This window comes from Rhinolophus sinicus, chromosome 1 (genome assembly GCF_057876585.1).
Source record: "Rhinolophus sinicus isolate RSI-liver-muscle chromosome 1, RSI-T2T, whole genome shotgun sequence".
Taxonomy (NCBI): domain Eukaryota; kingdom Metazoa; phylum Chordata; class Mammalia; order Chiroptera; family Rhinolophidae; genus Rhinolophus; species Rhinolophus sinicus.
Window position 1 is genome coordinate 126,166,091 of NC_142501.1, and position 22,893 is coordinate 126,188,983.

Consider the following 22,893-nt stretch of genomic DNA (forward strand, 5'->3'; position numbering starts at 1 on the left):
TTGGTGCCCACCGCGCACCCGCAGTTTCGTGCAGGCTTCTCGACACAGCTGGCTCTGCGCCCTTCCCTGCCTCCACCCCCAGCCTTCGCCCGGCAGCCGCCGGGCAATCCAACGGCTTCTCCTGGCTCGGGCACGTGGGAAGGGGACAAAGCTTTGTGGAGAGAATTGAACAGGCCCCCACGTGCCTGGGGACAGAGGACTTGGGCTTGCACGCGGCCACCCTGGGCCCCACGACGCCTTTTCTAAGCCAGGGTCGAAGGGTGGTAGCCACGACTGAAGATCTGTGGGTCTCTGCTTTCACAGCATCTTCGGATGACTTGGTTCAAGAGGTCAGAGAAACAGTGTCTGGAACACAATGGAAATGAAAAGCGCTCGCCCAAGGGGTGCAGTACACCAGGAATGCTCGCCGCGGGAGACAGGACACAGCCCTTTCTCACACGGTCCTCCTCGCCCTCCTTCCACCTGCCCAGCAGCCGCCAGGTGCGCGGCTCTTGACTGCCAGGTGAAAGCAGCGCGAATTCAGAGGGCCCCGAATTCTCATGGCGCCCTCCCTTTGTTTAACAGCCTTTAGAGAAAGGAAATTGTAAGAGAGGCAAGACTCTTAACTTACTCAGGAAATGAGAAACCCCTTTTTCACCGAGCCACAGAAGTAACCAATCTCCCCCCATCCCCAGAGCTATTCGGCGGCTGGAGGTGGGGGGTGGTCATTGATTTGAGGCCACGTAAATTGAGGACCATCAAGCGATGCGTTCATTCCGCCTCCGATTTGGAAAGCTAAGATTGCTTAGTTGGGAACTGTGCACTCCTCCCACGCACATACTAATTCCCAGCACACTTAAGAAGCGGCCCTTCCATGCCTCCACGGGCCAAGGTCACCAAATGACCCGTTCCCATAAGCCGTCAAACCTGCAGACTCTAGCTGCTCTCCCTCGCCCCCCTCCAAGAAGTGTCCATTCATTTTATTTTCCCCTAGCCTGAGGTCCTCGTGATAGACTCCAGCATGGATTTTGATTGTATCAATTACCAGTCTTTCTCCCTAGCCGTCAGTCACAACCTGGACGGTGGGTCCGGCGACCGCGCCCTCCGAAGCGCAGGACTGTTACGGCCCCCGGGATCGCGCAGCTCAGTAGGCAGGCGTTAGGCGCTACTAAGGAGCTGAAATGAGCCCATCAGCGTGTGGGCGCTCTTCCCCTGCCATCCCTTCCCCCGCGTCCCCTCCCCAAGCTCGCGAACTGCTCCTGATTCCGGCACTGGCGCTCCGGCTTTCGAGGTCACAGCGACCTCAGCATTCTCTTTAAAGGAGGCCGGCGCAGGGACAGCGCCTCTTTCCCTGCAACGGGAGCCAGACCGCAAACAACACGCAAATCGGTACGTATATAAGACTCCTCTCGGCCACCCTTCCTGCCTCCCCTAAGTCTCTGGTCCGCCCCTCGCTGAGGCCAGCGCGCAGTCAGCCGCGTTAGCACCCTGGACAGCGCACCCGAACCCGCGGGGGCAGCCGCACCCTCCCGCCTCTCGCTTTTGCCGGGGCTTGCCTGCACGCCTCCCACCCACTCACTCTGACTCCAGCTTGAGCTCACTGCCTGCCTCGCACCCCTCACGATTCAGCTCCCTCCCTCTCCCATTTTTCCCTCTGCCGCCCCCTCATCCATCCCTATTGGGCTCCCTCGCCTTCAAAATCACTCGGGCGCTCCGCGCTTTCCCATCTCCTGGCTGTAAGGATCCTTCGGTCCACTTTCCTAGTTAACCTCCACAGCTTTCAGAGCGTTGCCACATCTCAAAGCCCTAACTCCAACACAAACGCGCGCACACACACACACGCAGACACGCACGTTTCCTGTCCCTGTGTGACACCCACCCTCTGCTTCGCGGTCGCGCAGGTCCCCGCGCGGTGCTCTCCTCCCGCCACACACACGCACGCGCGCGCAGGACCGAGCCGAACCAAGGCAGCTCGCAGACACTTCGCACTCGGAAGCGACCTGCTCCAGTCTTGCTACGCTGATGGCCTCTCCCGGCTCCGGCTTTTGGTCCTTCGGGTCTGAAGATGGTTCCGGGGATCCGGAGAACCCCGGCACAGGTAGGAGAAGCGGGACCTGCAGCAGGCGAGCTTTGCGGGTGTACTGGGGTTTGCGGGGCTCGGAAAGACGAAGGAGGTTTTCCACCAGCAACAGGAAACTTCCGCGGGTTCGCCCTGCTCGCGGGGTATATCCCTGATGGTCCAAGGGACCATTATCCCCTGGGAACACTCCCAAAGAATCCCGGGCCCTTTCGCCGAAGTCTGGGAGCGCCATCACATCAGAGGGTCTCCTCGACCCTGAATTCCGCGGGCCTGGGACACTGCCACCATCTTGAGCGTGCGAGGAAAGGGACAGACTCGGTGTCTAGGAAAACTCGCTCGAGCGAGGCAGGAAGGTGAATTTGCCTGAACCGACTGGCACCTGGAAGGCAAGCGCAAGGGGGTCGTGAGAGGTGTGAGCTTCTCCTTGGGGAAAGAAGCAGTGAACCGAGAGCCGGGCCGGGCTGCCAGGCTCCCGCGCACGTCCCGCAGCTGCCCGCGGCGCCGAGCCCCAAGCGGCCCCTTCCCGGACCCTGGGTTTATTAACGTTGTTCATATAGAACGAAATTTCACACGTCCTTTTGCTGTTCTCTTTCTTCCTCGCTGTCCTCCTGCCTGTGCTTCCTTACAGCTAGAGCCTGGTGTCAGGTGGCCCAGAAGTTCACCGGCGGCATCGGAAACAAGCTGTGCGGTGAGTGCGGGTGGCCAGGGGAGGGAGACGGACAGGGCCTGGCGCCTCGGGGTCTGCGGGGCAAAGCGACCTTCTCAGCTCTGCTTCCCCAGCAGCGGAGTTGGGGTTACTTATCCAGGGGTGGGCGGAGCCTTGGGAGCCCCGCGGGGCGGGCGGCTGACCGAGGTCCGCACTTCGTGTCCTTGCCCAGCTCTGCTCTACGGAGACGCCGAGAAGCCCGCGGAGAGCGGCGGGAGCGAGCCCCCACAGGCCACCTCCCGCAAGGCCGCCTGTGCCTGCAACCAGAAGCCGTGCAGCTGCCCCAAAACCGATGTCAACTATGCATTTCTACACGCAACAGGTAAAGGCGCCTCGCGGGGCCCCCGGGAGCCACTGCCCCTCGCTCTGCCCCTCCCACCGCGGCCTAGAGGGATCCGCGCCGCGAGCGGGACCCCAGGTGTGAAGGTGAAAGGCTGAGGTGGACCTTACGAGAATCTTCAGCTGAAAGGGAAACGTGCTGGGCCTGTTCCCTGGGTCCAAGCACCGACCCTGGGCTCTGCGTGGTGCTGGGTGCCCACGTTCCAAAGGGGCTCTTGCGGCCGCGGCCTTTTTTCGCCAGCACCGCCGTCGGGGCTGCTGGTGGCCGCGGCGCCCGCGCGCACGGAGCTCGAGGTCGGCTTCTTGGTGCCGCTGAGACCTCAGGTGGAACGCGGCGTCCAGGTCAGAATTACTAAGACTTTCTAGGTCTTTAGATCGCAAGAGTAATTTGTAGCTGCGATTTTACAGAAGAACGATTCTATTCATGTGAGACCTGCGTGCGGTTTTGCACCCTTGCGCTTACACACCCAGTCATCCAAACACGCGCGACACACACATACACACAGAGGGAGACAGAGAGAGAGAGAGAGAGAGAGAGAGAGAGAGAGAGAGAGAGAGAGAGAGATTTGCCTTGCTTGCCCAAAGGCGTTCCTCAAACATTTCTGACGTGAAGTAGCTCCAGAATAATTTAAAATGGTTTGCTGAAAAATAACACTTAGGACGAACACCTGTGAAATAATTAAATGGAGGCACACTCTCTTTAAAACAAAAAAAAGCAAACAATAAGTAATGAATTGAAATACGAGAATTCATTTAGGGTAGGAGGGAGAAATCATACTTTCATTCTTTTGTCTTTGAAAAATGCCTCTCTTTTAAACAAAATGTTCTGTGTTTCCAGAAGATTGTTTTAAACTTAACAGTCTCTCAGTTCAAAGAGAAATCGCCAGATCAAGATCTTGCCTAGATATATTCATAGTAAAATTAAAATATGGCATTTTGATTCCATTCCTTAGACCTGCTGCCAGCGTGTGATGGAGAAAGGCCTACCTTGGCGTTTCTGCAGGATGTCATGGATATTTTGCTTCAGTATGTGGTGAAAAGTTTCGATAGATCAACCAAAGTGATTGATTTCCATTACCCTAATGAGCTTCTTCAAGAGTATAATTGGGAATTGGCAGACCAACCACAAAATTTGGAGGAAATTTTGATGCATTGCCAAACAACTCTAAAATATGCAATTAAAACAGGTATTGTCCCATCAAAAATAATAAAGCTCTTTTTTCTTTCACAATCTTTATTTTTTTCTATAAAATATTTTCTGTTTTATAAGTTACTGGTATTTTCAAATTTACAGTTATTTCCATCATTTAAAAATAATAGAATGATTCAAATCAAAAGGACCCTTTGTTATTTGTGTTAATGCTTCTGAGTTGATACTATCAGAAACATTATCTAATTATAAATTGTCAGATTTTACACTGCGTGTATTTGGCCATAGAGATTAACCACTGATGTAGAAGCAACCATTTGTCAGCAGAGGCCAGTAGAAGCGACCCAAAATGGATACAGAAATGAACGCTCAAAAAAAACTGATACAAACAAAAGCCCAAATACTATTATAGTCCTGGTAATTTCCTTGGCATAGAAATGGTCAGAAATTGGACAACAAACCATTCTATGTAATTATTGAACCAGAGGGATAATATTTCGGCATTGTCTCAAATGCCAAGACTTCAGATTTGAACTCCAGATTGTCTCTGTTTTAAAAGAAATGAACACAAAAGAAAACACAATACAAACAACCTTAACAATTCAGCCATGTTGTGCAAGGATGTGTGCTTCATAACCACTCTGTATATAAGATAAAGAAAAAATGGGGTGAGGGGAATCAGATATCCTCAGGGGAAAATTTTTAAATGTATTTTGTATTTATTGCTTTTTAACAATATTCTTTATATTCTATCCATTTTATAATCCCAGGTGTACTATTTATTTAGGTGCATTCTAAGTTTTCATTTTATCTACACAAAGTCAGCTATTCATCTCCCAGGTCATGATTACCCCCTTCATTTTCTACATTGTCTCTAATCATCCTGATACATGGAGACACTACACTTCATTAAAGCAATAAAAATAAGTATGACTGACTTTTCAGGGGAAAGGGAGAGACCTTGTGGATCTAAATTGATTTGTGGCTAATTGATTTGGATTTAAATTTGATCATTATCGTTCTAATCAACAACAAACATTTTAAGAATGTTTGCTGTGTGATTTTAGCTTTTTTCTGTTTTGTTTTTGTGTTTTGTATTTGCACATTCTTTACAACAGCAGAGAGAAAAGGTATGCATCGAAGAAACTTTGGGAAATTGATATACTGAATTATTTGTAGCCACTTTTGTGAGACTGTAGAGTTAGAACTACATACATAGGGAAAGGAATTTAATTTTATTTCTATCAAACTCAGTTTGTGCAGTATGATTTTTGAAGGCTTATTAGATATCATTTCAATTATGTTCATGGAGAATCCACTTGATGTATATACAGGCATTAGGGATGTTTTTCCTCCCAGCTTTTCATGGATGTCTGTGGGTACACACTTGAACAATGTTTTTAATTTATTTTTGTTTGACCCTTTACCCCAACCTAATATTTAAATGTTAATAGTAAATTACCACCTATTAATTTTATTGCTACCAAACCAAAAAGGATCTATACAAATGTTTTATATCTTCACCTTTAAAAGCTAATGGTGTCTGAAATACAATTTAAAGAGTTAAGATATTGGGAATTGCAAGTCAATGAAAGTAATTCTATCAATGTTCCATTTAGTGTCAGGAAAAAAAATGGGCCAACTCGATACTTAGATTTTTGGCATAATGCTTGTACAAGTGTTGGTCAAGTGTAGCTCTGATGCATGCTACTTAAAGTTCAGGAAAAAATATGATTGATTAAACTGGGTTTCTAAGCAAGACATATCAATATTAATTTCAGTATCAATGTTATTCATAGCATACATGGTCTTCTGGTCTTCCCCCCTACCCTCAAATAGCATTTCAGAAAATTAACAGCAGTCATCTTCTCTTTTCAACTGGCAAGTTTATAGCTTTTTATGCTATAACTTGTATTTGACAAGTAGTACTATTTGGGGTCTGCAAAGTAGTTACCATCTTGCTACCATTAGGCATTTAATGCTTCGCAGGAGATACTTTTTTTATATATAAAATGCATGTTATCACCTGCTTTCTACTGGAAGTCTTTAACCTAATTTCCACTTGGGCTCCAAGCTTGCAGAGGAGTGAGGGGCAGTAGTAGGGAGATATTTAAAATGAAGTCTTCATGTATTGTGAAAAATTAACTCTATAAGAAATCTTGGAACAAAAAACCGCAGAGAGTGATAGGATTCTGGAATCTTTAGTGTTTGCGGAGGTGGGGGTTGTAGTCATTAGAATTGGTGGTGATGGTGGTGGTGGTGGTGGTTGAGGGGCGGAGGGTGGTGTTGTCTTGTATCTTTTAACCCGACCATCAGACAAAGGAATTGAAGCGTCTATAAATGAGGCGTCCTTGGGTTTGTGTTGCCAGTATATGGAGAGCAGTTTGGACGACTTTGTGCCCCTCCCCAAATGACTGTGGACACCCGGGTCAGAGGTGCCCGGGGCTGACTGTTTGCAGTCGCACATCCTTCCAGGTTTGTTTGATAATCTGCAGGGAGCGTTCCAGAGGCAGGAGCGGCTCTAATCTCGCGTCTCAAACTCGCCGTCTCCCTGGCTGCGCAGGCTACGCCGGGCCACTGGATACCTGGCGCGGATCCTCGCAGCACAGGGCCTGGTGGGGTTGGCAGCAGCAACAGCTGGATGCCAGGGCCGCTGGGACAGGTGGCAGGCTCCAAGGCAGGTCCCACACCGTTTCCCTCAGAAAGCCCTGCCTGGATTCACCTGCAGCCTGTAGGGGTCATGTGAAGGGAGCAAATATAATATTTCTGCAGAAATCAAGAGGTCGTGCTTGTCAGGTCTTCTGACCTGTCAAACTATCTCCCTCTGTATTTTCAATTTTTTCAGGAGGCAGGAGAGATTCATGTGAAATGGGAAACTAAGGTAAAAAATATATAAAAGAAGGGAGCCAGGCCATTGAAGCGTCAAACTTATTTCCAGCTTCCCAAAGTCAGTCATAGTGGGGGTGGGATTGGCTTTCTGATCTCCTGGGCCATGACACACACCTGGGGATCCCTCTCAATTTTATGCAGAGGTTTTCATGCCCAAGTGTCCATAGAGTTAAATAGGACATGATAACAGACACCAGATTCCTCCTGAAATGCATACGAATTGGGAGAGTAGATTAACGGTTAGATTTGCTAATCCTTATTAATTTCCTCCTTTAAAGAAATGGCTTAGGGAAAGAGAAATGCAGGGGCACCAGGAGGGAGAAGACAGCTATCATTTCAGCTGTGAGCTCTAATGAAATGGGGAGTCAATGAGGCAGAGAGGAGTGGAGGGTTGTTCCAGACGACAGGGGCAGCAAAGAAGGTTTTTTCACTTTTCAGGGATGCACAAACGGACAGGGTCAGCATCAGAGGGCCTGGAAAAGAGTGAAAAAGACAAAAGGGCACCGTGCAAGGCCATAGGGAGGTAAAACAATGGCGGAGAACTGGGAGAGAGCTGCACAAAACCCAAGCTCTTTCAAATGTGCTCTTTTCTTTCCCAGCTCCTATCTTTTCTCAGCGTCTAATTGTCTAGCCACAGGCCGGAAGCTGATAAGAGAGCACTCCAGTCTTAGAGATAAGCTACGTGTTGACTTTTGTCCCTGCTTTCCCCATTGCCTCCCTTTATCTTGTTTTGCCCATGCTGGCATGAGAGACTATCACATCCCCAAGCTTCAGACAGGTGTCCAGTAAGTGGCAGATGCCTTTTTATCAGATGCTATTTCCATAATTGTTCATCTTCCAAAATTTTTGCTGCTAAGCAAATCCCAGATTTATAGATAGGTTTTTATGGGGCAAGGCAAGGAAACGAATTCAAATGAGATACTTACCCGTATTTTGAACAATAGCCTCAGGAGTATTTGGATGTCACCCTTTTAGAGAGTCTTAGAGAAATCCAGAAATTAATTAGCTAAGCTTTGCTAATGGACTCATCAGGCCACTGACTATATCTTCCTGTATCGTGTTGACAAGACAATGATGTTGATTGTATTCAGCTTTGTTTGAAATCACAACTATGAAGGCGTTCAGTTGTTTATAATTACATATTTGGACAAAAAAGAATTGAAAAGAATTAGGTTTGCCCATGCCATCTTTAGACAATCATCACCTTTTGAATCCAGGGCAAATTATTCAACAGTGTCCTATTTTCTCATTTTTGCCTTGTCTTTTGTAATCATCAGCCATTTGTCACTGATATTATTATGAATGTTGGCATGCCTGGTGGATATCATGGAATGACTGATCTCCACAACAGCTTCAACAAAAAAACAACAAAAAAAGGATTTTTAGCAGCACAAGTATAAACAAGGATAGCCTGACTTTGAATAGCTTTGGATTGCACTAGCATTTTAGTTTGCAAATGTATTGAATGAATGCTAGGAAATTAACTGATGTCTGCATTGCAAACCACGTTTGTTATTTTGATAGGAAATATTCGAAGGAATATTTTTAGAGAGTGTTTTAAGAAACACCAAAATCTAAAATAGTCTCTTTTGTTAAAGGAAATGTTCCTTTGGGGGTGTGTGTGTGCGTGTGCGTGTGTTTGTGTGTGTGTGTGTGTTTGTGTGTGCATGTGTGTGTGTGTGTATTGAATTTCTGAATATGGATTTCCTATTACTGAAGGATCTTTCAAGGTTCTTTAGCTAGAGAAATGGTGTGTTTGAGAGGCATTTATTTCCATTGGATGCAGTCCTGATTCTGGTATTTCATTTTATTCAGGGCATCCCAGGTATTTCAATCAACTCTCTACTGGGCTGGATATGGTGGGATTAGCGGCAGACTGGCTGACATCAACAGCAAACACTAACATGTAAGTAGCTAACTATGTTTTTGTGTCACCCAGGAAAATTATTACTGAGATTCCATAGTCTTTAGTCTACCTCTCATGTGAAAATCTCTTATTAAGTAGCCCATAAAGTAGTGATACAGACTTCAGAAGTATATGTGTGTTCACTCTAACTTAATAGAAAATAGTTCTGATATAACTTTCATGCAAAGCTATACAATATTTTTTTAAACACAAAAGGGACTTTTTTGCATTTTGGATTTATAATTATGCATAGTGTAAAAGAGAAATAAGACCAGATGTTGTCTTTTAAATGGTGTTATTCAGAAATGTTCTTTATTTACTTAATATAATAAATGATCCTTGTGCACTAAGCCAGTAATTGAAGCGCTTGACTTACAAATACAGAAAAATGAGCAAACCTTTTAGAAGACATAATTTTCTCTCTGCTGAATGCTATAATCATAACAGTTGTGACTATAGGGTTTGAAAAAGGAAATAGTTCTGTAGATACTGTAATGGTGAATTATATCTTTGAGTTACATACATAAATTGTGGCCATTACTACATTTCAGGTTCACCTATGAAATTGCTCCAGTATTTGTGCTTTTGGAATATGTCACGCTAAAGAAAATGAGAGAAATCATTGGCTGGCCAGGGGGCTCTGGCGATGGGATATTTTCTCCTGGTATATGATATTTCAACTTTTCTTTGTGTTTTTACTCCTGATATGCAATGCCCTATTATGAACCTAGGAAAGATTACATATCTACTCTGGATTTCTGCTTGGGTTAAATAGGCTGTATGTTGACCAAAAGAACCAGTTTGATTAAGTTCACGTGACCATTGACCATGCCTCTGAGCCAACTACACCATGCTTGTACATTAGTTATTTGTGTTCAGAAAGAGCATAATCAGAGACGATATTTACCTAGTGCTTCTACTGGAATCCTATGCACAGGGTGTATGGATCGTGTGGAACAAAGGAATGAAGATTGCTAATAAGAACATTCACTCCCTTATACTCTTCCCAGAATTAGAGAAAGAAAAAGGGTAGCCACATTTAATAAAGCATTCTCTGCTTGAGGGTGCATAACAAGGCAGACCTACTTAATAGAGCCTACGTGTGTACCTTGTCCCTTTCAAACAAGCAGAGAAGCTGATCAAGGAGGACAGAGATTGCCTTGGGAGATAATTTCTTAGAGCCGAAGAAGACAGAATGATGATTTCTTCAAGAATTTCCTCATTTCTTCTCTTCTTTATCATGCCATTCAATCTTTTCCATCCTGCCTGTTATCACGAGCCATTGCATTCTAAACTCCATTGTTTACACCTCTTCCAGACAGGAGAATCAAACAGAAAGAAAAAGCCCTGCCCTTGGTTCCCAGGCTTGTGTGTGACCTTGGTTTGACGCAGACAAGAAATAGAAATTAGGAGGACAGTGGAAAGAGAGAGTCACTGACCCACGGAAAAGAAACCTAGTGTGCAGATCACCAGCTAATCACTGGCAGGTGGAAGGTCGTCATAACAGGGTGGGTGCCTCCCTAGGATGGGTGCCCCCCTAGGGCTCAGTACACAGAGCCAGTGCCACACCTGCCATTGTCTGGACAGACAAAGGCCACACTGTGATCTCCTGTCAGCAAATCTACAAAGACAAGCAGATGATGAGGGAGAGAGAAAATAAAGGAAAGGTGGAAAGAACAAATGATAAACGAGTGACAGAGGCCTCAAGGCCAAGGCTTAAATCGAGCAACTTTACTTACAAGCTCAGATCTGCTATTTTATGTTATGTTTTCAAAGATATAGCACATTTTTTCTCAGGTGCTGAAGGAAAACGTGTTAGTTAAATGGAAAGGAAAATTAGCCTTTTCTTTTTAAGTCATTGAACACCAGCTGTGATGAATTTTAAGCTAGGTTTTGTTTTGTAGGGAACTTAGTCCTTAGCTCTCCTCTGGAAATCCATCTCCTGTTGAGGGAACGTTGTCATCATTGCCTGGAACTAAAGCTCTTAAGGTATTTTTTTCATGAGGAATTGGGTAGGGTTCAGGGATCAACATCATTCCTACCTTTATTCTTCCTCCTCTTATCAGGTTGGTTGTATGACTGAGCTGTCCCTCAGGGAGCCAGGACCATCCTGGGCTCTCTTTTAATGGTTCCCAGGTATGGGGAGAGAATAGCTGCTCCTGTTGACCCTGAAAATTTGACTGAGGGATCTTATGCCAGGACTAATTTACCGGGCTGGTCTTGGAAGTCATCTGCCCCAGAAAATAAACACCCAGAGAAAGTATCCTCTTTGGTAGTTCTGCTAAGCCAGGTATGGTCTTAGGGCTTGCCCTGCCACCCTGATCAATAACAGGAAATGATCAAGAGAAGGGGGTAGGCAAGACTTAAGCTTGATCATGGGACTCCTTCCTTGGATACTAAAGAATCATATGCTCTCACCCCAAGAGGGAAGCCATAGATGTCATGCTGCGGTGTAATGTAGACATTGCAAAGTGGGGAGGGGACAGAAGAAAAGGCCATTGACAACCTGTTTCTTCTCTGCTCTCTACAGGCATTACAGATAAGAGATGGACCATAGCATCATTATTTGCTAATGGATGCCTTTCTGGGTAGCAGCCAGCCTTATTCCTGGGGTAAAGGGCCTTATGTTTTAAGGGTGGCGATAGGGGAAATCACACATCTTATGTGCCTGAGATCTGGAAGTCCCACTGCCTGGAATTAAGCATGAAGAGATAGGTCTGTGGCTTGAAAATATAGCTCAGCTCAGTTTGCCTTACTCCACCATCTATAACATCCAGAGGCTTTGTGCTTCATGGAAAGTCCTCTGGGACTTCTAGAAGAAATCTGTTTAGGTGATGTCACCTATGCCTTAAGAGAGAACCAAGCACTCCTCACTGCTCAGCAAGTCATGAAGTACTGGGGGGAAAAGAGGAAAGGCTTAGCTTAGTCACAAACCTTTTCCTACCAGGATTTTTAGAATGATACAGGGCTGGCTTTTGCATCCCTTCTGTGGAAGATTCATGAGAAATAAGGGCATGCAGGCCTCATGCCTCTGCCCTCCTGCCTGTGCTGCACAAAGCAGTCTTCTCACTCCAGAGGCCCAGAAGCCTCTTCATCCCTCTCGGGGCTGCTGAACCCTTAGACAGAGAATGACTGAGGAGCAAAGTGAAGAGTGGGAAGGCAGAACTGGAAGCTTCTTGGATAAGGGTCCTGTGAAGAAATGCGCTTCCTCTGTGTACACCTCCCCCTTTTCCTCTGCCTTCCTTTCCCCCCAGCCTCTCTGAGAAGAATGAGAGCAGTAGTGCTCAACAGGAGAATTTTGCCCCTGATTTTGACCCCCAGAGGACATTTGGCCATGTCTGGAGGCATTTAGTTGTCACACAGGGGGAGCATAGTGTTACTGGCATCTGGTAGGTAGAGGCCAAAGATGCTGCTAAACACCCTACAATGCACAGGACAGCCTCCCCTCCCCGCAACAAGGAACTTTCCAGCCCAAAATATTATTAAGTGCCGGGACTGAGAAACCATAAGCTTTTAGACAGTCAGACTTTAAACAGGGTGTCTGCTCAGAGTGGGTCTGACCTGGATTCTGCTTGTCCCATGTCTCTGGGGTCCAGAAGAGGTAGAAATTGTCCTCATTTTGACTGTTGACAGAGCCAGGATCTGGGTGACGACTGCTCTATGTCAGGCTGCCTGCTTGCATCAGAGCCCAGGACTCATGAGGCAAAATTCATGGCCCTATGTGGACCATTCAACTAGGTATAGAGAGCCCTTTTACTTCTCAGCTTCCAGAGGGAAGCGGGAAGTCAAGCACTCACAGGATGGCATGTCCCCCTTTGGGTGAGAAGGGGAGACAGTACCTTCACTGTATCTCATGATCTCACAACTTCCATATTCATTTGCATATTCATTTGTATGCACAACAATCAGTCTTATTCCTAAATAGCAAAAATCCTAATCTTTCCAACAATCCTGGGGAAAACTCACTTTTCTTTGCTTGTCAAACAAGACTCTACTTATGAGATATAAATTTGATGGTATGATATCTTTGACAATCTTAAGAGGACTCAGGAAAAGCGATTCAATATGAACTTAAAATTCCCTAAGTTGTGTGTTTTCCTATAATTATGAAATAAGATTTTGTTAACCATTACAATTATATTTCAATGATGTCTTTGAGAGGGAAGAACTGTTTGGGGCAAATTAAGAGATGAATATGATGAGATGGGCTTGGATGTTTATCCTCATTCTGTGAAAATTGTTGATTTATAGTTCACATCATTAACAGCAACTGATTTGTCTCAGTTTAAGTGAAACACATTGCATGAGCTGAAATGATAACAAGTCTTCTCTATCAGAATATAAGTCTTCTCCATCAGCATATAAGTAGGATTTTCCTAGGCTTCACGCAGAATGACCACACTTGCAAGCTGGGAAGGAAGGCAACAATTTCTCAGTTCTTAAAAGCCTCTTCAAAGACCTCCCAGCAAAAGCAGAATCAACTGCAGTTCATTTTAGTGACAGAGATGAGGATGGAGGAGGCTCATCCATCCCCTGCGCCCAATACTCCTTTCTCTGGACCCTCTTAGCTAAGTGCCTGAGTCTGAGGGTTCATTTCAAAGGACAACCAATAAGAATGTCTTCTCCTATGTCCAAGGAGGACTCTAGGTCACTGGCAATAGGAATGTGGCTTGCATGCGAAACAATGCTGATAATGGCTAGAAGAGGTAACTGTGTGTTGCTATGCACTTTAGGTGGCGCCATATCTAACATGTACGCCATGCTGATTGCACGCTTTAAGATGTTTCCGGAAGTCAAGGAGAAAGGAATGGCCGCCGTTCCCAGGCTCATTGCCTTCACATCTGAGCATGTACGTGTTTCTGTTCTTCCCATGTTTAAGATTATAGTCCATAAAGCCCGAGTTGAAGGAATGATACTTGGAAATGCTTTATCCCCCGAGGTTCTCTTTCCAGAAGAAACTTCTTGAGAGAGAAGGAGGGGAGAGAATGGCTGAGTGGTCCAAGGGATGAACTCTTTCTCTTTGAAATTCAGGAAAACCCTCAAAGAGAAAGCAGGATGTTTTTACCTCTAGTTCCTACACTTACTTTTCAGTGATAATGTTGTGTGTTGGGGGAAGGGGAAGAGGAGAGAAAGCAGAGTGCTGGTGAACTCATTTGGACCATCCCAGGCTGTACCTGGATGTTTTAAGTGGTGTGTGTGTGTGTGTTTGTGTGTGTGTCCTCATAACAAGGAAACAAAGGGCAAGTACAGATTGGAAACCAGTCAATAAAACTCACAACCACAGCAGTAGCCAAGGAATAAAAGGAAACTAATGATTTATGTTAACAAATTATCTTTAGCATCTTGTTTTTAGTCATGTTTACTACAAACTTAGTGGATTAAAACAACATGAATTCATGACCTGGCAACATGGAGATCAGAAATCTATAAGGGGTCAGGCAGGGCTGTGTTCCTTCTGAAGACTGTAGGGAGAATCCTTTTCCTCACCTTTTCCAGCTTCTGGAGGCCACCTGCCTTCCTTAGTTCGTGGCCAGTTCTTCCATCCTCAAAGCTAGCAGAATATCTTCCAATCTTTCTCTCTCTCTCTCTCTCTCTCTCTCTCTCTCTCTCTTCTGTTTCTGTCACCATATCTCGTTTTCTGGCTCTAACCCTCCTCTCCTTTCTTTCCCTTGTAATTACATTGGGCCTACCCAGATAACCCAGGATAATTTCCCATTTCAAGACCCTTAATTTAATCATATCTGTGAAGTCCCTTTTGCCATGTAAGGTAACATGGTCCCAGGTTTAGGATGTGGACTTTGTGTGTGTGTGGGGGGGGCATGCATTATTCAGCCTACTAACCCTAGTACCCCACCATGACATAATTTTTATTTCTCAGCTTCTCCAAGGGTAGAAAAACATGATATAGTTTTTTTCCAATTATTATTTCCCTGAAATGGATTTGGACCCCTAAATAGTTAAATGTTACTATATTCTCAGTCTCAAAAAGCCTAGATGATCTTATATGGGGCATCTTTTTCTTTTTGTTTCCATATTCTTTGTACAGCCTGAAATGAGGTTGGTCGACCAGCAAGCTTCCTTGTGCTGAGTTGTGCATGAATTTCTTGGGCTCAAGCTTCATGTAAATTCACTTAACCTTTCTCAGAAAGCTCAGGTCATGTGGTCTGGGAATAATTTTGCTATGCCTTCTTTTCTTAATATTGCAAACTTGAATCTAATTCTTCATCTCTATGGGAAAGAAAGGTAATTCAGCTATACAACTATTTGATTCTCCCTTCTCTTTCTTATATCTCTATCCACATACATAATTATGAAAGAACATTTCATTATATTCCGTCCCTAAAATACCAACTGGTTTTAACTCTAGGCTTATTTTTGACAAATGAACTGTTTTTTTAATGTATAATAACTTATATCAGATAACTATTTGACCATTTTCAACACATTTCCAACACATATTGAGTCTCACAACAATCTTGTAGGACAGGCAGAACAGAGATTATTATCAGTATTTTAAAAATGAAGAAGCTACAGTTACCTAGGTAAATAGAGCCAGGATTGAACAGGTTTCCTGACTCCCAGATCAGTGAGGTCCCTGCCCCAACTACCAATGTAGAAACCAGATTAAAAGATGTAGCAACAAAGTTCTGTACACCACACCTCATCAGCTGATTTATTTTATACATTCTCAAATCAAATTTCCACCAAGAGCTTTTTCTTAATGTGAAGGTGATGTTAAATTGTTACTCCCTTTCCCAACCAAAAACCAAAAAGAAAAAAAAAAAAACCCTCCTCATTATCTCATAGAGTTGGGCTGGAGGGGGTTTTCAGAGTTCATTGAAAGCTCTCCTATGTCTCCTTGAATACTTGATCCAAATCATTCTGGATGGATGGGCCCTTAAAAGTAAGTCCTGCCCTTAAAGCTCCAGGTTAAGAGGTAAGACAAGCCTCGTGTCTAGTTCCTTCTTGGCTCCGTACCTCAGTGCCATTCCATTCCATTCATCATTTGGTGTAGGTCCTTTGAGCTTTAGGCCAAGCCATATATTCCCCTAATCTTTTCAGATTTTACAATCCCTTTGGCTCTTCCAGCCCCAGTGATAGATCTCCACAGGCTGAAGCAAGAAAATTACCAAGTCATGTCTCAAATGCCTTTTCTCCAGGCCAAACAATTTCCATTTTTGCATGGAGGTTCCTTTCCTGAGTCTCTTGACCTGCAGGGAGACAGAGTGGTGGGGGAGCTTGTGTGTGGACTCAATGAGAAGCGGGAGAAACTGCTCCAGGAGTTGTGTCTCCTCCTGCTCTTTGAGAGCTCCAAAGGCCCACGACTTCTGGAGAATCAAATGAGAGCTTCATTAAACACTTAACCTCAGTGCCTGGGACATAGGAAAATCTACATATATGAGGTAACTTAAAACAACACAAAAATCCTTGTTTTATAGATGAAGAAACCAAGCCCCTGAGGTGGGAGATGCTTTGCCGAAGGTTTCACAGCCATTCACTGGCAGAGTCAGATCTAGAGCCTTAGTTTCCCAACAGTCCCAACAATGCTCTTTCAGCTACTGGATCAGGTGACCTGAACACTGCCCTCTAGCTGGCTGCTCTGCATTCACTTGTGGCACCTTTTCTCAAGTCCTATTTTCCCTATGTTGCTCATTCTAGGGCTAATGTAACTTCCTAATCTATGGAAGCAGGTCCACTTACTGTCCTTTCTTCTATATGCAGCTGAGTTAGTAACTTGACATACCGTGTTTCCCCAAAAATAAGCCCTAGCTGGACCATCAGTTCTAATGCATCTTTTGGAGCAAAAATTAACGTAAGGCGTGGTATTATATTACATTACATATTATATCATATATCATATCATACCATATCATACCCAGTCCTATATTATATTAAAATAAGACAGGGTCTTATATTAATTTTTGCTCCAAAAGACACATTAGAGCTAATGGTCCAGGTAGGTCTTATTTTCGGGGAAACACAGTAGTTAGAGCCATAGAGATGGAAATGGCATTGAGAAATTTTGTCATCTTCTAGCATCCAACCAGAACCTTCACACATTCAGGAAGGGAAGGGTCATCTTCTGTTTTCTAAATGACCTCTCTCTCTCTCTCTCTCTCTCTCTCTCTCTCTCTCTCTCTCTCTCTCTCTCTTCCTCTCCCCGCCCCCCCCTCCCCCACAAAGCTGCCTATCTCTTTTCTGGCCACAAAAACGGACTAAAACTTTCTCCTGCTGATAAGTAGGGCAAGATATTTAATTTTTCTGTTTGTTCAAATCAAACTGTTTTCTTGAAATTTTGGATAGGATTAAATTAAACACATAGCATTGATATGAAGAACATTAGAAGTAAGTAAATCACTGATTTGAAACAAGAGATAGCATGTAAGCTCTGTGTGAAGAGTTCCAAGATTATTTTCCTCCAAAATATAGAATCACAAAATCTCAGATTTGGAAAGGATCTTAAATATCATCTGGTTCCGTATCATTCTTTGTTAGAATATCATCACCTTTACAGATCTTCAGTAATAGAAAAGCTTGGCAAAAATTAATGTGGTACATTTTATGTCCTTTATTGAAAGTAGGTTTAAAGGGAAACTAAGATCCCAGCTCAATAGTTCACGTCTCTCTCTCTAAATCCCGAACCATGAACTTAATTCCAAATTCCTCTTATTTCTTCATGTGACACAAGATCTTCCAGAAATAACTTTACTGAAACAGCATAATTGCGTCTAGGAAAAATGTTCTTCATAATCATAACAGATAGTGGGATCTTACAGGCAAATTACATAACTAACTCACTTCACCAGCCCATCCTAGCTCATGTCCATGTGACCTGGGGCCAGTCACCAATGTCCTGCCAAGGCCCCTCATGGCTTCAGCCCACTTCTTTGCAGAAGTCATTCTCATAAGTGCTTTGGAAAGATGTTTTCCACATTAACAACACTACTTGAGAGGGTTTCAATTGCACAAATAGATGTCTCTGATGTAAAAAAAAAAAAAAGAAAAACAGAATAAAAACAGAAAAACCTAACGGCAGCCTAGGTATAATAGCTTGGGAAAAGACAACTCCCATGTAACTATTCCCATTAGACAGAAACTCAGCCTGATGGAACTTTCAGTAAGTGAAATTGTGGGCCAAATTCAGTCTGCCTTTAGCACCATCTGCTCTGCCCCCACTTTCTTACCTCCTTTCCCCTTCAGGGCCTTCATCACCCCTGTTATTTTCTCTTCTACCCAACCCCTCAAAACCTACTCTCACGAAAGAATGTGAGAGCCAAGAAACTGATTGTAAGCCTTTCCTGGGGGTATTTTCACTGCAATAGGAGACAAAGAAATGAGGCAATAAGGCACAAGTCCAGCCACTGGATGGTGAGATGTTTTCTTTATTCCTTCCTTCATTTTCTCGGTACTGCTGTGTGCCAGGCACTGCCTTGGGCAGTGGGGAGATGGCAGTGAACAGAAACAGATCCAGTGCCCACTTTCAAGGAGCTGGGGGGGAGGGGAAGACAAGGAAGAGATGGGCAATGGTCCCCCTTCCCCATGCCCCTGAGATCACACTCCAAATTGGGTGACTGACCCTCCCTTGCTCTGAGTGCCAGGTCCAGAGTAACTGGATAGACTTATTTTTCTTCAGGATAGTGGATAAAGCCTATAGTTTTGGAAGGAAATGATGGCAAGCCCTGCTCTGCCACCTCCTACGATATGACCTCGGATTAGCCACTTTATTTCTACTTGGTCTGTGAGATGGGAATGATGATACCCAACTCACTTAGTTGTTGGGAGGATGAAGTGAGATAATACGTGCCTAGGGTGGAGCACAGTGCCTGGCCATCAGCAACCACTCCACAAATGGCCTCTGACATTGCTGTTATAACCAGCCCTGCACCGGTGTCCCACATGGAAAAGACCTGAGCCATCCAGGAGGCAAGAGGAGACAGCAGGGAGAGCAGTGACATGCCTCGGGACATATCTGGGGGCAAATTATCGCCGTAAGATGGATATAGCCTCTCTCCCCAAAAACCAGAGCAATACTCAAAGATTCACAGCCTTGTGAGAGTTTGGATCCTCTATTGTTACGTGTATGATTTTAAGATTTCCCTACATACCCTTTATGGCATATGTTTATTTTCAGGCATAAAATGAATTACATTAATTTTGCTTGAGGATTTCAAAATTCTGCTTGAGGTAACTAGGGAGACCTGAGGATGGTATCGCATCAGGTAGGAGGGTGGGAGAATGTGAAGGTCCTCAACTTTGGGAGCACCTGTGGATGCTGGGTGATCCACAGACACTTCACATTCGGTAGCTAAACTTCTCACACCAACTCTGCCGAGAGGAATGTATCACTGCAGCTGAGCAAACAGTGGCTCAGAATGAGAAAGGACCTTGCCTAAACAAAGCCACGTGTCCAGCTCAGGTCATTTTGTCTCCTATGACCTCTTTCTGTACTTATTTTTATTTCACTTTTCTCAGGGTTCTAAAATCAAGAACATAATTGCTTTCCATTAAGTGATCACTGCCACTGAGTGATTCCTGTGCAATGCTCAGTGCTGGTGTTCATATATTTGTTACCAAATATCCTCGGATCTCTTTTCATGTCGACTTAAGCCTGGCACACACCAGGATCTTTTAACACATACTTTGGGCACGAGTTTACATGGGATAAGTTTACCTATAAACTCATGAGTAATAAGTGTGAGTAATAAGTGCCTGTGTGCACATCCATGTCACCTCTGACTCACATGGCGTCTCTAAGAATGGCTAGGTAATCCCCTCCCCTCCAAATCGTAGTAATTAGAAATCAATGAGGTAGTCTCACAGAGTACAAGCTTCTTTGTAAATCAGATGCTTTAGAAAGAAAGCAGAATGCTCTTTGAGGCCATTTGATGAGCAGAAGCAAGAACAAGGGCTACCAGTCTCTCTGACAGATGGAGCTATCATTTCCCTCAAATGTCAGGTGGTACTGGAGCAAACCAATGGATGTGTGGAAGGGTGATGGAGAAGGAGGGGGACGGACAAGGGAAGAATGTTGGTCCTGCAGTCGCTGAGGGTGGAGGTCCGAGACAGGGGGAGGGGTCGAAGTCGTAGATCCCAGCTCATTCATAGGTCGGGCATCATGCTTTACGTGTTGGGGATCCCTGATATGTGATGATGTATAATCCATTCCCCTCATTCAGGATTCCGCCACACATGCTCCATTCAGTCCGCCCACAAAAAGGGCACAAAAGGGTCAACTCCAAGGACAATTGACAGACCTTAGAGTTAGAAGGTAAGGCTTTTAACTCTAAGAATGTCAGAGAGCGAAGAGCTGATATTTCCAACCTAGTGTGTTCTGTTGCTTTCTTTATTTGAAGTCTCTGGGTTGCTTCTTTCTTCTCCCAAACAGCTGGTCTGGATAAAAGGGTCTACATTTTGGGAAGGACCCCATCTTAGGCTTTTTGGGGTGAGTGCCAAGAACACCTCTGAACTTGTTTTAGAATAGGCCTTAGATTAGAAGCATTGGGATCCATTTAGCCCACCATCATCTGCCCCAAATCACCAAAGACACCCCCTCAACATTGGGACTTGTGGCCAGAGATTTATGGCAATAAATAATGGACGGATATTTCCCTGGATTTGTTCTCTGAGCATATGGTCAAACTCAACAAATATTTGTTAACTATATACCACAACAAAGTCTTTGCCCTCATGTAGCCTATGTTCTAGTAGGAGACAGACGGTAAACTAATAAATAGTTACTCTAATGTCACGAAGTGACAAGAGAGTGGGGTGGTAGTGAGCTATTTTATAAGATGGTCATAAAAGATCTCAGTCGACATGATATATAGCAGAGACCTACATTGAATGAGGGTGGGAGCCATGTACATATCTGAGGAAGGGTTTTCCAAGAAATGGAACAGCAAATACAGAGGCCCAGAGGCAAGAACAAGTTTAGCAAGTTCATAGAAGACTAGGAAGACCAGTATCCCCAGGTAGAGCGAGCAAGAGGGAGGGGAGGCAAGGTAGGTGATAACGTTGGCACAGGGAGGTAGCTGAGCACTGAGGGCAGTCTTAATAATCCTTGTGTCCCCTGAGCCTAGCAGAGGCTTTCCCTGAAGCCCTGTGGTCCACTAGGCAGTTGAATCTGTCTCAGTTCAATACCTGGATGTGACTAACAATGGCTTGAAAGAATTAATGCAGCTTTCCAAACTGCTTATCTCAATTGTAATAGAGGAAGAGAAACTGGCACGTCAAGAGACTGAGGTGGTTTGTCTCAGAGCTTTCTACCATCCCCCTTACTCTCCCATCATCCTTAGAGACAGGTAAGATTTACTGACTCCATTAAAGAAGTAAGGAACTGATTTGCACCCTCCAGTCAAAGGGCTAAATAAAATGGCAGAGCTCATGCCTGTGGGCCCTCATTCTCGTGCATTCTCACTCATCCCACCCAAGTCCAGACAGCCTGCTTAATGTTTTACTTACAATTATTTTATAACTATAAAATCCCATACTTATTGGTACATATTTTAAATGTCAGCTGAATCATGTAGCCTGTATCTAGATTACTTATGATATTTTTTAAAGACAAAGAAATTAATCTTCCCTCAACTTTGAATTTTTCATTTAGTATAAAATAAAAACCGGATGGGTTTTAACATCTACGACCCTTGAATAGAAAGACAATTTTCTTCTAAATAAACACTAGATTCTATGGGGGGAGGGGGTGTCCACTGTTATTTTTCCAGAATCAGGGTGGGGGAAGAGAGGCATTCGTTAGCTCATTCCCCAGCTATTCCATTGATGAACTGATTATCACAACTGTCTTGAGTCCACATTTGAATCCTTGTGGTTTCCAGTTTTTGTTTCTATTTTTGCCTTCTGAAGCCCCACAGAGTAGTCTGTCCCTCTCCTCCTGCCTTGGCACAACCCTTCAGATATGAAAGTCACCCATGCAATGTGTCCCTCATACCCTCTATTCATGACAAAGCATCCTCTGAGCTCTCTCTAGACACCTGCTTTCCCGGCTCCTCAGCATCCAGGATGTTGCTGTGCTCTGGGTCATCAACAAGTGAGTCCATGAAACGTGGGGCCAGGGATTAAAAATGATTCTCCATGTCTTCTGTCATCAGCACTGGAAGACGGGCCATTTAAGCTGCCACTGTGACTGTTTCTTCCTCATTAGGCAGTGTCTTTTTTCTTTCTCTCAAGCTCCTTCTTTATGGGTCCCTTGCTTTTAAGTGGATAACATTTAGCTACTTCCCTGCTCCCTTTCCTGAAACTATAAATAGTGTTGGGTAGCTAATTTTCTTTTTTCATGCCTCATATCACCTTTGTTCTCCATCTTTAAGCTTCCTATTTGGGCCTGTGTTTTTCCTTAAGTGTGTGGCATTTGGTATGGTGATCAATTATCCTGGTTAATTGCCCCTCATTTGAGATCCCTATTCTTTCTCATTAAAGACCACACAAGACAACGTCCTCTCATTGACCAGGTGCACCAGATCTCTTACTTATCCCCAATTTGCCATTTGGCAGTTGAGTGCTTACAAGCTCATTCACTGAGGGACCTAATGTGAATAGCTTGTGCTGGCTCAGTGGGGCAGCTGGCTCCTGCGTTCCGTGCCCTCCTGGCAGTGAAAGACTTAGCGCTGTTTCTCCTGAGCTTCCCTTTGAGGTCGCCCAGGGATCTGCTAAATGGGCAAGAAAGAGCACTTTTTTTTTTCTTTTTTTTTGGTGGGGGAGACATGCATTTTATAAAAGCTTTCTTTCCTAGTTCCCAGGTATGTTGGTAACAAATGTCCACTTTGTCTTTCTGAAGTTGTAAAATGAGGTTAATGGCCCTTTCTCATCACTTCTTAGCTGCATGG

The 22,893-nt window shown here is 44.5% G+C and overlaps 1 protein-coding gene across 2 annotated transcripts in view; it reads left to right on the plus strand.

Moving 5' to 3' along the window:
• Positions 1 to 1,048: 1,048 nt before the first annotated feature.
• Positions 1,049 to 22,893, plus strand: part of GAD2 (glutamate decarboxylase 2) — a 71,357-nt gene continuing 49,512 nt past the window's right edge. The window contains exons 1-8 of one of the 2 annotated variants that reach the window (XM_019749131.3): positions 1,049 to 1,368; positions 1,881 to 2,077; positions 2,688 to 2,747; positions 2,938 to 3,087; positions 4,058 to 4,291; positions 8,959 to 9,049; positions 9,601 to 9,713; positions 13,783 to 13,898. In XM_019749131.3, the coding sequence (XP_019604690.1) occupies positions 2,002 to 2,077; positions 2,688 to 2,747; positions 2,938 to 3,087; positions 4,058 to 4,291; positions 8,959 to 9,049; positions 9,601 to 9,713; positions 13,783 to 13,898 (840 nt within the window). In that variant the 5' untranslated portion in view covers positions 1,049 to 1,368; positions 1,881 to 2,001. Of the gene's footprint in view, positions 1,369 to 1,408; positions 2,078 to 2,687; positions 2,748 to 2,937; positions 3,088 to 4,057; positions 4,292 to 8,958; positions 9,050 to 9,600; positions 9,714 to 13,782; positions 13,899 to 22,893 lie in introns of those variants that run through there. The other variant, XM_074324956.2, reaches the window with a different exon arrangement.